This window comes from Pelophylax lessonae (genome assembly GCF_965119305.1).
Source record: "Pelophylax lessonae genome assembly, chromosome: 4".
Lineage (NCBI taxonomy): Eukaryota > Metazoa > Chordata > Amphibia > Anura > Ranidae > Pelophylax > Pelophylax lessonae.
The window spans coordinates 403,186,748-403,203,710 of record NC_138771.1 but is presented as its reverse complement, the minus strand read 5'-3'; the positions used below and the strand labels follow the sequence as shown (position 1 = coordinate 403,203,710).

The following is a 16,963-nucleotide window of genomic DNA, read 5'->3' as shown; positions in this document are numbered from 1 at the left end:
TTCTTATCCCATTATCTTTACCCCTTCCGCCTGGGATGAATCCTGTCTGATTCACATGGATCCACTCTACCATCAAATCCTTCACTCGGGTTGCTAACATTTTTGCGTATAGTTTTATGTCTGTATTCAACAGTGATATTGGCCTATAACTAGAACACAAAGTTGTATCTTTCCCATCCCTAGGTATTACTGTTATATGGTCCTTCAATAATTCGGTTCTCGTCTCCCCCTTTTCACCTATGTTATTCATGTAAGAGCAGAGTTTCAGGACCAATACTTCCTTAAATCTCCTGTAATAGCGGGTCGTATACCTGTCCGGGCCAGGGCTTTTCCTAGCTGGGGAATTCTTTTAACGCTTCCCTAACTTCTTTTTGTGAGATCGGTGTCTTTAGGGCCAGTAGTTTTTCTGTTTCTATTTTAGATAGCTTTGAATCCTTTATATATTCTTGTGTCTTTTGTCTTCCAAGTTGTTCTCCCACTAATGTATCTTTTTGACAAACAGAGTATAAAGTTTGATCATTTTGAAAAGCACTAGCTATTTTTGTTGTTGAAATCACCTTTACTGTTTTCTCCTTTACTGTTTTTTTATTTTTTTCTAGTCCTGCCAGGTATTTTCCAGGTTTATTGCTCCATTTGTATCTTTCTTTAGCAACCCTATTAAAGCATCTCCTAGTCTTCTCCAACAATCCCTTCAATTCATCTTTCTAATATTAAAGCTTTTTGTATCCCCATATCTAAAGTTCTCTTTATGTATCTGTACCAGCTCCTTTATCTCTGATATTAGTCTATTTATATCAATAGTTCTTTCCTTTTTTTCCCTGGATCCTATTGAGATAAATATTCCTCTAATATATGCTTTACGGGCTTCCCAAGTTGTAACTAAGGATACATCCGGGGTCTCATCGAATGCACGGGGAATAGGAGTAATCCCGCTCTCTAGGGTGTTGAATTCTGTAATCGTCAACTAATTGACATTGGAAAAGCTTATTTTTTACCTAAGTTGAGAACCTCCCATCTCCCGCGCACTCTACATACAGTCCAGAGAAGGATCCATGCAGAAATTAAAATCTCTAGCCAATAAAAGGTCGCCCTTTATAAAAAGGGTCAATTTATCTAATACTTTCCTCAGGTACCCTTTTGAATTTTTATTTGGACAGTATATATTTGTCAGGGTACAATCCCCTTCCTTGTAGTTGTCCCTTTAGGAAGATGTATTGGCCCTCTGGGTCGACCAATCTGTCCTCCAGGGAGAACCTTATCTCTTTAGCCAGACCGATTGCCACCCCCTTTGCTCTCTTAATAGGCGAGTCTCCGTAATACAAGATCGGGTAATATTTTGAGTATATTTTCACATTTGTATCCTGTACAATATGAGTCTCCTGTAAGATGACCATTTTGGCTGAGCTCTTCTAAGATTTATTTATTTTAGTTGGCATATTTTATCCTCTGACGTTGTATGAAAGTATTTTCAAGCAATTCATTTAATCTCTATAACTCCTCTCAACTTCGCTGCTTGTTATCCACCGCATCTCCATTCGAACAGGTCAAATGGGGAAACAGGGGACCTACGTCTCCATATCTCCGCAAGGATCCATAACCAAATTTAATAGGGGTATCAACATCAGCAGGTAGGACCAAAAATTCTACAAATCTATATTTTCCCTTCCCCCTCCCGTTTATCCCTTCCCCCCACATCTCCTCCCCACCCCAACCACCCCTCCACCCTCCCTCTCTGTTCCCTTCTTGATGTTATTCTGACCACTAATGGTCCTATAGTAGAAGTTGTGAGATCTATCCATAACTTCTCCCACACTCTACTTATAGCTCAGGGTGATTCTCTGCTAACCCGCCCGCGAGGGAAAGAAAAAAGAAGAACCCCTCTCCTCCCTCCACTATGGGTGAGAGGATTCAGGGCCCATCTAAGCAGCCAAACGAAATCACATTACTATCTTCTAATTTCTCCTTCTTCCATCACTTCCCCCCCCCTGCCCCCCCAACACCACAGCCTATCCCCCCCAACCCACCCCAGCTCCCTTCACTCGATTCCAGGCAAATTCAGACCATCAGCTGCTCCAATTGGCCTTATTTCTCCATCATCATCTCTCCTGTGTCTCCCTGGCTGGCTAGACAGCAAGATCAATGATATTAGGGAAATTAAGGGTTGAGTGTTCTTATCTCATCCTCAAGGTGCACCAGATGGCTTTGCTGACTGCGTCAATTCCAGCTCCGCTCCGATGTCCAGCGGTGCCGGGGCAGCAAGAGACGACAGGGAAACTGACCACTCAAGCACAGTGCATGTGTACATGCATCCCTGTGTCCCGCAACGAATGCATACATTGATCCGATGCTCGAGACACTCAGCGCAGAGTAGCAGGAGGGACAGCTGGCCAGCTCCACCACAGGCACCGGGGAACTGCAACACACGAGCCCCGGGGAAGCCGCGAGCAGTGAACCGCGAGCCGAGTCAGTCAGTCTCAGAGCTTCACACGGCATGGAGCGTTTTGCGCCACAGAATTCCCTCACTCATGTCTGCGCCATACTGGCTCCTCCCCCTCAGGCATCCCCTGGTCAGGTTACTTCTAAGCTGTGATCTAAGTCTAGGAGGCTGTTCATATGAATTGCTAAGGTGGCAATTAGCCAGTCTGAACTCCAGGACTGCCCTTCAGCAGATATTTTCCCTTCCATGTCAGAAGCTTAATATTGAAAAAACAATGAGGAAAAAAGGGAGACAAATAAAGTAAGCTAATTATATCTATGTGTTGTAGTCAGATGCGTCATCATGGATATTCAAAGACACAATGTAATTGCTATGCATGAACAAAATACTTCACCTGGTGCACACAGACATTGCACTTATCACAGAAAACCATCTCATTCCCATCTTCTCCTTCTGGTGACCGGCAAACATCACAGACAACATCTTCATCATATTCAATCCCCAGTCCTTCCTCCTTTTCAATTGCAAGGTTCATGTTTTCATGGCAGAGCAACTCTAACTCTTCCAAAACCTTTTCTAAGGTGAGTTCTTCCAGAAGTGGCATGTCTGTGAATACAGAAGCAGTAGTCAATTTGTATCAATTTACTAAACCTGTTTTTTTTCCTTTAATCAGATGTCACACCTCACCATAAGTTCCCCACATCCCTCGTATTTTTCTGAAAACAGCAGACAGCATTGGGTGCCATAAGAGTATGACAATTTGCATCTTTAAAGCAAAGGCTTTTAAAAAATCAGCTTCTACCAAGCAACAGTATACATGCTTACCATGTACGTATCCACCTTGTTATTTGGCGTACTGGTCTACAGCATGCTGACTGAGGAAAAATGCTCCAGTGAAAAAAATAGCATCCAAGAGGCGCTGGGACTTTGATATGCTTTAAAGAGAAACTGCATTCTGCTCACATAATTTGTAATAAAAACATATTTGCCATTCTGAAGCTTCCCTCCAACCACTTTGCATATTATTTTATATATACTGTGCTTTTGTACTTGCCAAATATGCTGTAGAAATCTCCCTCCACTAAGTCTGGCTGCAGATATTTTAACGGTGGGCAGCTGAAGGTGCTGCCTGTTCACTTCATCACTGCTTCGTTACTGCTTGCCTGCCCATTTCTCCTCTCTCTCCTCTCTTGATGAAAACTTATGGATCTCTGCAGTCTCCTGTCATCTACGCCCTCATGCATCCCCCTTCAGCTCTGCAGCTCTCCTATGACTCATCCCTCCTCCCTTGCTGGCAAACCCTAATGAGAGTGAGAGAGAGCTGTGCATGATGCCATTAGCCTAAGCTAATTACCAGACAAGAAAGAGGAAGTGGGCTGTAGAAGGTATTTACTGGCAGAAAAAAAATGTTTTAGTATCTAAAGTTAAAATAAGGGCAGAACATGTAATAGATGGGAAAGATGAAAAAAATGACTGAAGGTCCACTTTAAACAAGGTAGTAAAAAGACAAAAAACACTTGAAGAGGTGGTGTAGTGGTTAGCACTTTCACCTAGCAGCAAGAGGGTCGCTGGTTTGAATCCCAACCACAACACTACCTGCCTGGAGTTTGCATGTTCTCCCTGATGCCTGCGTGGGTTTCCTCCGGGTACTCCGGTTTCCTCCCACACTCCAAAGACATGCTGGTAGGTTAATTGGATCCTGTATAAAATTGGCCTTACAATGTATGTATGAATGCGAGTTATGGACCTTAGATTGTAAGCTCCTTGAGGGCAGGGATTGATGTGAATGTGCAATGTATATGTAAAGCGCTGCGTAAATTGACAGCGCTATATAAGAACCTGAAATTAATAAAATGTCACTGGGCTCAAGTTAGGCCGCTCACAAAATACAAAGCTACCAGAAGGTACTCCAGCAGGTTACCAGAAAAGACATGCACATATGGAAAAAGCATCAGACGAAAAGACAAGAGTTTTTAAGTTCATTAATTGATATTGTGTCTTAAGCCTGAAATTAGCTTATTTTGACTGCTAATGCAGATACTGCTGGTCAGGAATCCTAATCCAACAATCAGCTTCCCTGTTCAAACAGGAAAGCCTTAATTTGAGTCCACTCCAGGTTCTCATTTTTAAATTAAACCCTGATGGAGTAGTTCTTTTGACCCCCAAAATGCGTTGGCTGTCTTTTAACACAATATCAATGAATTTGGACTCTTTTGGTCTCTTGCTCCTTCCATATATGCACGTCTTTTTATGTTAAAACACTGACAAAACACTGGCAAAATGAGGTAAACAGGCATTTCTTCTGGGACATTATTGTTTCCCTATCACGGTCTTCACTGCAGAACCTCCTTTATTTAAGGGATGTCTCTGAGCATGCATGTAAGATTTTAGAATAAGCATACTGTTAACAAAGCTGAATTTCACTATCCAGAAAAAAATACAGGTATATGAGCAGTCATGCTCACTGTTGGCTCTGACAGCCTGCTCTTCCTCTACTCTTCTCACCACGTATGGTGGTGGCAACAGCGCAAATCTGCTAAACTCCCATTGAACATATAAATATACGAATATATAGAATTCATATTGACAATAAACTGACTAATCAAACATTTTTCATGTAATGCTCTGATGATGAAATATAATATCTGACCATAGTTTACTGCACAACATTGTTTACTGCATTGCCTCGTTAAGTAAGGGAGTAAGAACAACCAGCACCTAAAAACATCAATATCTTTAAAAATAAGGAAAGAAAATTGGATGTAATATTTCCTGTCTTTCCTTAATATATTTCAAAATAATGATAAACAAAAAATAAACTGAAAAAAAAAAAAAAAAAAAAAAAAGATCCCCTCTTTGGGATGAATACAGTGGGTATAGAAAAGAATACAACCACCCCCCCAAACAGCACAGTTTATATATATATATATATAAATTAAAAAAAAAAAAAATATATATATATATATATATATATATATATATATATATATATATATATATAAAAACACCAACATGCTGGACAAAAATAAATCTAGACCCGAATCACTGAGTTGAAAAAAAAGATCACCCCCCTTGAGTCAGTATTTTGTTGAACCACCTTTTGCTTTAATTATAGCCTTTAGTCTGTTTGGATATGTCTCTACTAACTTTGCATGTCTAGATTTTGCAACATCAGCCCACTTTTCTTTGCAGAACTGCTCAAGCTCAGTTAATGGTGACCGTTTGTGTTTTGCAGTCTTCAAGTTATTCCACAGATTTTCAATGGGGTTTAAGTCTGGCTTCGAACTAGGCCATGTAAGGACAGTCGCCTTTTTCTCCTGTGTGGTCATTTTTGCTGTGTGATGTGGGTCATTGTCATGTTTGAAGGAAAACCCTTTTCTCTTTGACAACTTTCTGGCAGAGGGCAGCAAATTTTCCCCAGGAATTTGAGGGTATTCTGCCCCATCCATTTTTCTTTCTATCCTAACAAGTGCTCCCCTCCCTGCTTCAGAGAAACATCCCCATTACAAGGATATTACCACTTCCATTCTTTACTCTAAGAATGGTGTTATTTGGATGGTGAGCTATATTGGATTTCCTCCAGAGATATCATTTGGTTTTGAGGCCAAATAATTCAATTTTAGTCTCATATGACCATTACACCTTTTTCCACGTGGCCTCAGATTCTTCAAGGTGCGTTCTGGCAAAGTCATGATTGCATGTGGCCCTTTTTTTTTTTCTTGAAACCCTCCCATACAAGCCACATTTGTGGAGAATTTATGACATTGTTGACCACGCTTTGTCATAAATTTCTGCAACTGATTCAGAGTTGCTGTAGGCCTTTAGGAAGCCCCTCTGACCAGTTTTCTCCAGGCTCTTTCATTCAGTTTGAAGCAATGTCCTGATCCAGGGAGGGTCTGTGTTGTACCAAATACCTTCCACTTCCTAATAAGAGACTTCATTGTGCTTCTACAAAAGTGGAATATGGTGCAAGTTATCACTTTATGCAAAACAGTCCAATGGCTAAAGACATTAAGGGAAGTCCATCCAGAGAGGAGGGTAGGGCCAAGGGATAAGAATGTCAGCAGCTCAGGGCAAGCCTCTTGTGGGGAGGAGAAGCAATCTCTAAAGTGGATGCAAAGAGAAAAGGAACACAGAAGTACACCTAAGTGCAGACAGTTAATAGTTTAAGAACAAATATGTAAGAACAACTTACATTTATTTGGATAAAAACAGGCACATCAAAGTCTGTCTCCGGTGGAATGGGGATCTTCACCCGCACTATAGATGCCTATGCTGCCGCTCTTCTGGATCTGGAAGCTGGCTGTGTATGGAGGGAGCCAAGAGAGAGCGCTGCAGCACTCATAATGTACTGTTTCGAGTGTAATGACATTACCAGACGTGTCGTGATGCGTTTCTAAGCATTTGCAGAATGACCTGTCAGGCGGGCTCCTTTGTCAGCTTTTTTTTCATGCTGAGCTAATAAAAATGACCACAGCTGATCACAATTGAAAGTCAATCGGCTTTGTGTGCCATTGAGAAGATGATTAGCACAACTGATTAAGTTTACAAGTCACTTTTAGGAGGGGCTAATCCTTTTTCCAACTCAGTGATTCTGTTTTTGAATTTTCGGAATTCTTTTCGGACATGTTGGCGTTATATCTTTCACTTGGCTGTTATAAGTTGCATAAATACAGCTGGATAAAACAAACACTGTGTCTGTCTTTAATTCATGCTGAAAAGCAACACATTGTGATTATTTAAAAAGGGAAGGGGCATTCTTTTCTATACCCACTGTATCTATTGGCACCCAGAGTTAAACATTTTTTTTGTGCTCACTGGCCTTTCATATTTCCTAAATGCAGAAAAAAAACAAGGGTAAGTGTCATTCCTCCCGCACTTAACACAGTAATCTTGCAATGAGAAAAATATAGGGGTTGTCAATATTGACCCCGTTCTGAAAATGTTAGTTGCATGGCTAATATGCAGACCTTGTGGAGTCACTAACCCAGAACAAGTATGCAGATCAAGAGTTTTGACTTTGCTTTGCTGCATGTTTGTCTGTGGCAGTGGCTCAGTCTGTACTGAATATACAGTATAATGCAGCTCCTGATTGGCCCTCTGCCACAATTCCACACACACTTCCTGCTTGGGTGCAAGCTCAGACAATATTAGTATCAAAACCCAGACAGCCACACTCCAAATAAAATCCAACTTTATTGTACTGAACTTAAAGTGTTACTAAACCCACACCAGTAAAATCAGTCTATATATGCAGTAAAGCATGCTTGTTATACCTACTGTGGAATGGTCCTGAATACATCTCCCGACAGAACAGAGGCTAGGGGACAAGCTGCACATATGCTTAGTTGGGTGTGTATTGCTAGAGATTTTTTTTTCTTTTCTTCGGAGAGTGCATGTGATCAGCACATGGCCAATCAGCACTGTTGAGACAGGGGATCAGGGGTCTTGCAGCCTGATAGGACAGCCAGAGCAGAATGAAAACTCCTCCTACTAGCTTTAACCAGACACTGATAGTCTGGTTAACAAGTCACAAGACTGCACCAACTGCTGATGAAAAAAGGTATTTAGCAGTTTATATTTAGTAAAATAATTGCATTTCCATGTTCTGTGTACTATGGGAGAACAGATATAGTGAATGCAGGGTCCTGCGTTAAGTAACGCTTTAATACATGTAGCCGATCAAACCTGTGCTCAATGCCTGTTCCTGGGAACAGATGCAGAGAAAGCATTAGACCAGGTAAACTGTCAGGTTAGGTTTGCGGTCTTGCGTTATATTGGCCTTGGAGACAACATGCTTCTTTGGATTTCTAGTATATATACCTCACCGACAGCACAGGGATGAATGGGGTCGTATCGGAACCCTTTCCCATCACCAATGGGACCAAACTGGGGTGTCCCTTGTCAGCCCTCCTTTTTGCCCTCTCACTTGAACTTTTTCTCTGTAAGATTTGTCTAAACCCAGATATCATGGGCCATAGTGTTGGAAACTCCCAGATCTAGGTTTCGGCATATGCGAAGGATATGCTTTTCTCCTTGACCAACCCTCGTCTGTTTCTCTTCCTATACTTCTTTATGAAATTAAATGTGATGATGCTTTATCCCACCTAAAGATTATTTTAATAAATTGGAGGCAATGGGAGTAGCAGTGTCAACCTCCAGACTTCAGACCTTGGGACTAAGCTTTACATTTAAAGAGGAAGTAAACTCTTCCTTTTTTATTTTCTTTTTTTTTCCCCTGCAAAGAAAATGCATAATGTGCTAGTATGCACCGCATACTAGCACATTATGTGACATTTACTTGCAACGAAGCCCACGTTGTCCCCGCTGCCAGCCGCATTCATCTTTGCTTGCCTTCTTTCCGGGTCTGCGGACTCCGGCTGTATTACTGACCAAAGCTGCATGACGTCATTCGCGCGGGAGCCGCTGGTCACAACACAGGGCTCTGAAGAAATGGCACGGGCGGCATTTCTTCAGAGTGCATGCGCTGATGACGTCATCGGCTGCATGCAATGTAAATATCTCCTAAATGGTGCAAGTTTAGGAGATATTAACAGTATCTATAGGTAAGCCTTATTTAAAGGCTTACTTATAGGTAAAAGTCATAAAAGTGGGTTTACAATCACTTTAAATGGACTGAGGTGGTCCTGAAGTACCTAGGTACCAATGTTCCAATCAGTCTGTCCCATACCTTTGAAATTAATTTCCCACCACTTAAGTCCATAGCCTCTTAGAACCATGGCATCACAGTTTACATTTCTGGTTGGGACGCTGTAATATAATTAAAATGAGCATCCTGCCGAAACCTCTATATCAGTTTCCGGGTTTGCCTATTGTCATTCCCTCCTATTATTTAAAACAAGTACACTTTTTCCTCAACTACTTTATTTGGGCACATAAACGACCCTGACTTTGTCAGCATTTGTTGACTTAACTGAAACAACATGGGGGCTTGGTGGTGCCGGATCTTCATAAATACTACCAGGCAGCCCACTTAGGCAGACTAGTAGACTGGTGCAGTCATGTGGACACCAAGCTCTGGATGCAACTGCAACAGGTCCAAAGTTGCATACTGTTGCGCAGATCTCCTTGGTGTTATGGAGAGTTGCCTTCTTATCTCAAAGCCCATCCTTTAATAGGACCTACAATGCGCATTTGTTTTAAGCTTTTTTTTTGCCTCTGTATTGTCCTCTGTGGGCTCTCCATTTTTTTCCATCCTAGGTAACCCTCGTTTTACCCTGGGTCTTGAGGAAGGAACCTTTTGTTTGTTACTTGAATGGTGTCAATATCAAGCCTCTGACTTTCTGGTGGCAGATGCCTGACTCACCTTACAGGCCCTGATAGACACTGCAGACCCTTGTTATCTGGATTTTTGGAGAACAGCACAACTACATCTTTTTTTTACCTTGCAGTCGGACTCCACAAAATGATAGCTGCCGAATGACTTAATTAGAGGAATACTGTTCTGATCAAGGGGCATTACTCACACCACCAGAAGGCACCACTTGCACTTTCTTTAGAAATGGGAATCAGACCTGGGTAGAACATTTACAGTAGATCATCACACTAAAATCGTTCGGATCGCTTTAAAATCCTCACTCTGTTCGAGGGTCCAAGAAACTCATTTTACTCGGTTACCTTACTCGGTGGTATCATACCCCGTTGCCTCTTGCATAATTAATAATTTTCCGAACACATCTGACCGATGCTGTTCCCAATATTCTGCATCCACGTATGGGCGAAAAGCTCTTCAACCCACAGGATATAGCTGACGCTTTAACTCATACTATGGTACGTTATATAACCTAAGGGAAGACCCATCCATGGAACAACCTAATCCAAGCGTCATTGAAAAGTTTTAAGATGCAGTTTCCTTGCCTAAGCTATCTGGGGACCAACTTGCCTCTCTCAACTCCCCATTTTCTATTCCTGAAATTCAATCGGTTATCAGATCCCTACCTCACAACAAGACACCTGGCCCTGATGGCTTCTGCGGGGAATATTATAAGCAATTTAGTGACGTACCTGCACCCTTTTTGCTAGATGTTTTCAGTGCTGCGGTTGCCTCCTCTTCTTTCCCTCAAGAGAAGTTAAATGCTTTGGTTATCACTCTCCCGAAACCGGGGAAGTCCCCGGACGCCCGCAAAACTTCAGGCCGATATCTTTGCTCAATATCGACCTGAAGATTTATGCCAAATTATTGGCTATGCGTTTAGTGGATATCTTGCCTACGTTGCTTCATCCGGACCAGTCGGGTTTTACAAAAGGCAGGATGACCTCTGATGCAACCAGGCGGGTACTGAACATCATGCACCATGCAGCCCGGTCGATCCAACCTTCTCTGCTTCTGGCTTTAGATGCGGAGAAGGGGTTTGACCGAGTGCACTGGGGTTATCTGTCTGAGGTGCTTCGGAGGTTTTGGCTTCCAAGGTAGCATATTGTCTGCAATAATGGCCCTGTACTCCGGTCCCTCGGCTAGGGTGTATGTGGACGGCTTGCTCTCGCAACCATTCCAGATCACAAATGGCACCAGACAGGGGTGTCCTTCATCTCCGCTGATATTTAATCTAGTGGTGGAACCGTTAGCAGCATCCATCCGCATGCACCCGGCCATAACAGGGATAGAGGTGGATGACTATCAGCATGTTATTAGTCTGTTCGCTGATGACGCTATTTTGATGTTATCTCATGTGGCCTCCTCCCTGCCGGCTGTCTCCGAGTTGCTATCCGCATTTCAAGCTGTATCATATAAGGTGAATGCCACCAAGTCCTATATTTTGGATTTGGGAGTAGCGACTTCCACTAGAAGGTCGCTATCTAGTAGATTTCCCTTCAGTTGGCAAGATGAAGGCATTAGATATCTAGGTATTACGCTTACGCGGAATGCCCTGGGCTTATATAGAGCGAATTTTGCCCCGTCCCTACTTCTGCCCTGGCAGCAATATATAAAAATGAGTTCTCATGGCTGGATAGGCTGGCAGCTTTTAAAATGGTAGTCCTCCCGAAGCTGTTATACCTGTTCAGAACCCTCCCTATCCCTATTCCTGTCCAGTTCATCCGCAAAGCACAATCCATGGTTAACACATTCTTATGGAAAAAAAAAAGATCCAGGTGTGCTTTTACTAAACTAATCAAACACAGGAAAGCAGGTGGCCTGGGACACGTTGTTCTCCAGGACTATTATTTTGCCTCAATACTTGCACAGGTCAGGCATTGGTTTCTCCCACTGCAATCCCACCGATGGCCATCTTTGGAGGCAGCGGCGATTCCGGGTAGAGACTTATTGCCTCTCCTTGCGTCGCAGGCTATGCCAAGGGTAGTGCTGGGGACCATCCCCATCACGGTCAGGGCCACATTGGACACATGGAAACATGTACACCAACACCAGCAAAAGGGTCCTTTGAGTGATCTTCCCATACCTCTGGCAGTGTGTAATGTCCTTACTCCAGATTTATCCCTGCTTCACTGGAATTTAAGAATTCACTGGCTTCGACAAGTGTTCTCCAATGGTCGACTTAAATCCTTCGTCACCCTCCAAGCTGAATTTAAACTACCTGATGGGGAATTCTTTGCTTCTATGCGGTTAACTTCCCTCTTGCGACCCTTCACTCCTACGATATACAAAATCCCGTCCAAACTCTGGCATTACCTCCAAAGCTCGGGAGTGGTAAGGGGGGGGGGGGGGGTATCTCCCTTGCTTACTCGTTATTGGGAAGTAAATTTGATTTTGTCAAGTCCAGCGCCATGCACGCGTGGGAGGTGGACTTGGGGGCGATTTACTCTTTAGACCAGTGGGGAGAGGCAGCTTCTTCCATTTATAAATACACGAGAAATGCAAACCACTGGGAAATGATGTATAAAATTACCCATAGGTGGTATTTCACCCCTTTTAGGTTATCCACATTCTATCCTCGCACCTCTGGTTTATGTTGGAGAGGATGTGGCCGGGTGGGGACTCTGCACCACATCCTTTGGGTGTGCAGAGAGATCTCTCGCTACTGGCGTACATTATTTCATCTACTGAGTCAAATTCTGTCAACCCCTATGACCCCAGACCCAGGCTTGGCCTTGCTAAACCTGGGAATAGAAAAAAATCCCCCACCCGCTAAGAAACGTGGCGACTAACCTCCTTCTGGCAGCTAGGTTGTCGGTTATGAGGAAATGGAAATCCCCCCTCATCCCGACTATAGATGAAGTGATACTTCTGATGGGCCAATATTGTTCCTATGAGAGAATGTTTGCCTCGGTCGATAACAGATTGGAGGCAGCTGACGGGTTGTGGGCCCCATGGGTGGAATGGCTTTCAAGGTGAGGAAGCCTAGCTGAGATCATTTGACTGAAAATGTTGATATTGCTCCCCAGACTCGACCCTTCCCCAGTTTCCCTTTTGTCCCCAGTTTATGACTAAAGTAAGCTTACTGTTAGTTTCAACTACAGTATGGTGCTATATCTTCTTATACAATGTATGTACAACCCTGTTTATTAACAGTATCAGGTGCGGGTTAACGCCCCTATGTGTGGATGCCTGATGTCTGTATTTCAGTTTCTCTCGACTGTTGACTGTATTTGTACATGTGACTAACATGCTTTAATAAAAACCTATTGAAAGTAAAAAAAAAATTTTAAATAAAGTGCACCGTGCAAAGTAAACCAAAACACTGTGCAGATGATGATACCTTTGCAAAGTGCTGGGTGATAGTGCAACAAAAGAAATTTCTGTAACAGTGCTCAGTGTATTTCACAAACTTTATTTGTAAGTGTGCTTGTTAGTGTTGATAGTACAGAGAAATGAGGGTACTATCAATAATATTGTGATGTCCTTTGTCCAGAGCATTTAAAGTGCTATTGTGCTGAGTAAATAATTATACACATAGGTGATGAGAAATAAAGTATAAAACATAAGTAATGAGAAATAAAAAAGGTTAATAATAGTGGGGAGATTACTTCCAGTGCTCAGTGCCCAATTGTGAGTACCAGTTATTGCCGGTATGGAATGACCGGATTCGGTGAGGCTGTTGGTAGTGCCTATACCCGTGGCCCCCCACTAGGTACTGCATTCACCCCTCCGAATACACGCTCCAGATGATGTCTTTGTGATGAAACGCGTAGGGCGTAGCTTACAGCATCAACGTCACTTCCGGTTAGGGGAGCTCGGACCGTGGAACGCAGAAGTGTTCCAGCATTTCCCTGCTGAATAGCGTACATCCAATTGTGAGTTTACTGCTTTTCTTTTTTACTTTAACCTTGCATACTACACCATGGGGGATCCCCTGTTTGTTCTCCGAGCCCACCAGACCCCACGGACCTCCAGGGAAGGGACTCAAAGCCGATCCTGCCACGGACATCAGGGAACCCCAAGACGCGTGGGAACCAGCAACCCAGGATTATATATAAAGCCAGCACCCCTGTTGAAAGGGGAATTCGGAGGGGTGAGTGCAGTACCTAGTGGGGGGCCACGGGTATAGGCACTACCAACACCCTCACCGAATCCGGTCATTCCATACCAGCAATAACTGGTACTCATGATTGGGCACTGAGCACTGGGAGTAATCTCCCCACTATTATTAACCTTTTTTATTTCTCATTACTTATGTTGTTTATACTTTATTTCTCATCACCTATGTGTATAATTATTTACTCAGCACAATAGCACTTTAAATCCTCTGGACAGAGGACATCACAATATTATTGATAGTACCCTCATTTCTCTGTACTATCAACACTAACAAGCACATTTACGAATAAAGTTCATGAAATACACTGAGCACTGTTACAGAAATTTCTTTTGTTGAGCTAGCACTTTGCAAAGGTATCACCACCCGCACAGTATTTTGGTTTACTTTGCACGTTATTTAAAAAAAAAATGTTAACGCACTGTTGGAATATATAAGGAATAGGTGTATTGTTCATATATATATATATATATATATATATATATATATATATATATTTATTGAGTTTATTGATTAAGGTGGACCACTAAGTGTAGCCAACACTTTTCCACACATTGCAAAGCACGATATTTATTCACTTTTTCAGCAGGTAGCACCATATATCAACATCACTTTTATATATTAAAAAGTATATGTCCCAAGAAGGAAATATAGATAAAATAGCGAATGAAAAACAAAATAGGAGCTCATGGGAGACCAGCGACGGGGGGTTGTAAGGATACATAGCATAGATGTTCAGTAGGAATAAAGACCCTAGACCAGTCAAAAATAGATCCAGAGCAGGAAAGCGACGCTGAAAACAGATACTTGGAGGAACATAATTTAGAAACACAATTTCCTACTAAATCAGATATGGTGGATACGTTTGCCAAACTTGAACTCTCACTTAGAACAGATATGGCAACATTACACCAGGATCTAGGTCAAATATTGACACGAGTGGAAGTTACGGAAAGAGCCTTAGTACGCATACCCAAGTAATAAATGACCTAAAAGAATAAATGAGAAACTTACATAGGGAGAAAAGGAACATGTTATATCAATTGGAAGATCAGGAAAATCCTAACAGAAGGAAAAACTTGAGGATCCGGGGGGTTCCAGAAACAGTACGGGGAGAAGACTTAAATGGGATAATGAATAAAATATTTAATCCGATATTAGGAAAAGTGCCATCAGAAATCTTGAAGATAGAGTACATAGAAGACCGCAGAATATGGCAAAAGAAATCCCCAGAGATGTAATAGTGAGATTCCACGACTATGAATAAAAAGCGCAAAAAATAAGTTGAGAGGAACCTCACTGGTAATATTTGAAGGTGTCACCCTACAGATCTTCATTGACATAGCGCCGGAAACATTGGCAAGAAGAACTCTCAAACCATTATTAGAACAGATGTGGTTTGCAGGGCATTCAGTACAGCTGGTGTTTCCCTGCAAGTCTGATAGGATGAAAAGATGGCCATTCAGTTAATTTAAAATTCCTGGAGGAACTACAGGACTTTTGCAGAAAGTTAGGATTTACCTACATTAGATATTCCTGGATGGTCAGACTATGAAAAAGGAAAAAAGAGAGATTACACCTCTACATATAAAAAGCCAACTATACTGGACCATCTTCCTCCCGAGCCAGAATAGTCATAGGGACTCTAGAATCTGTATAAATGTTAAACAGGAATATTTCAATAGAGAAAGAGATTGGAAGTGGTAAAGAAAATAGGACAACAAATGTCTTAACATATAATGTACGAGGAATGAACTCTCCAGTGAAGAGATATAAGATATTAAAAGAAATAAAACAGCACATGGCAGGAGTCGTTTCTTTTTTTACAGGAGAGCCATATAACATAGGATATGAATACTAGAATATATTCTAAATACTACCCAACATGGTAATATGGAGACTCAAATATAAACGGAGCCAAGGGTGTGGCAATAGGATTCGCAAGAGAACTTTGTTTCTCACTTGAAGAGAGGATGGTAGACCCAAGGGACGATTTATCTTCCTGAGGGGAAAGTTACAAGAAATAGAATGTACTCTAGCCAATGTCTATGACCCGAATAAAAACCAGACTGAATTTTTAAAAATGATTTTAGGGAAATAAGAAGAGTTTAAGAAGGACTGAGTAATATTGGCCGGAGACTTGAATTTTTGTATAGACTCAGAGATGGACAGTGCTTCGCATGCATGGAGGAATGAAAGCTGTAAATTGAAAAGGGTAAAGAAGAGATTGTACCAGGCACAACTAGTGGACATCTGGAGAAATTCAACATCCAGACCTGAAAGATTATACGTTTTATAATGATTGATCATAGGTGGTTAGAGGCAGTTGCTGGGACGTCCATAGAAATAATCACGTTATCAGACCATGCCCCAGCAATAATGAAGCTGAGATTAGATGAAGCTCAGAACAAAACATGTAATTGGAGATTAAATGAGGGAATACTATATGATAAAACAGTAGAAGATAAAATAAAAAATTAGATACAGTTATATTTTGAGTGTAATGAAACCCCAGAGATGTCGGTGGTCACAATTTGGGAAACACACAAAGCGTATATCAGAGGTATCCTGATCTCTCTTGGAGCAAAAAAAAAAAAAAGAGAGAGTTAAAACGAAGATGATCTTAATAGCAGAGATATATGAATTAGAACAACAACATCAAAAAGGAATGAATAAAATAACTTATAGATCAGGAGAAAAGCCACCTTTTTAATAGAACCACCAAAGACAATTATTTATGGAGGAATAAACTGGGAAAACATTTAGCAGGAATATTAAAAAAAAGGAAAGCTAAAAACTTCATAGGTAAAATGAAAAATCATGAAGGGGAAATGGTATATTCAACTACTGAAATCCTGAAAGTATTCCATAGCTATTTATAGCTCTCTAGACTCAGTTAGAACGGAAGAATTGATTTCCAGTGCAAGTGAGCTATTTAAACACTGGTGATACGTGTATTAATATTTTATGCATATAAGTGACATATGCTATGAAAAAAATACCACAGCGAATTAATTTAATTCTCAAGTGCAAGATATCACTCAAACAACATATCAGTCCATATAGTGATATT

General features: G+C 41.6%; 1 protein-coding gene across 1 annotated transcript in view; it reads right to left on the bottom strand.

The window, feature by feature from the left end:
- The window catches only part of JADE2 (jade family PHD finger 2), an 829,642-nt gene that overhangs the window by 314,199 nt on the left and 498,480 nt on the right, over window positions 1–16,963 (bottom strand). The window contains exon 6 of the mRNA XM_082255681.1: window positions 2,832–3,043. Coding sequence (XP_082111807.1) covers window positions 2,832–3,043 — 212 coding nt within the window. The remainder of the gene's footprint in view (window positions 1–2,831; window positions 3,044–16,963) is intronic.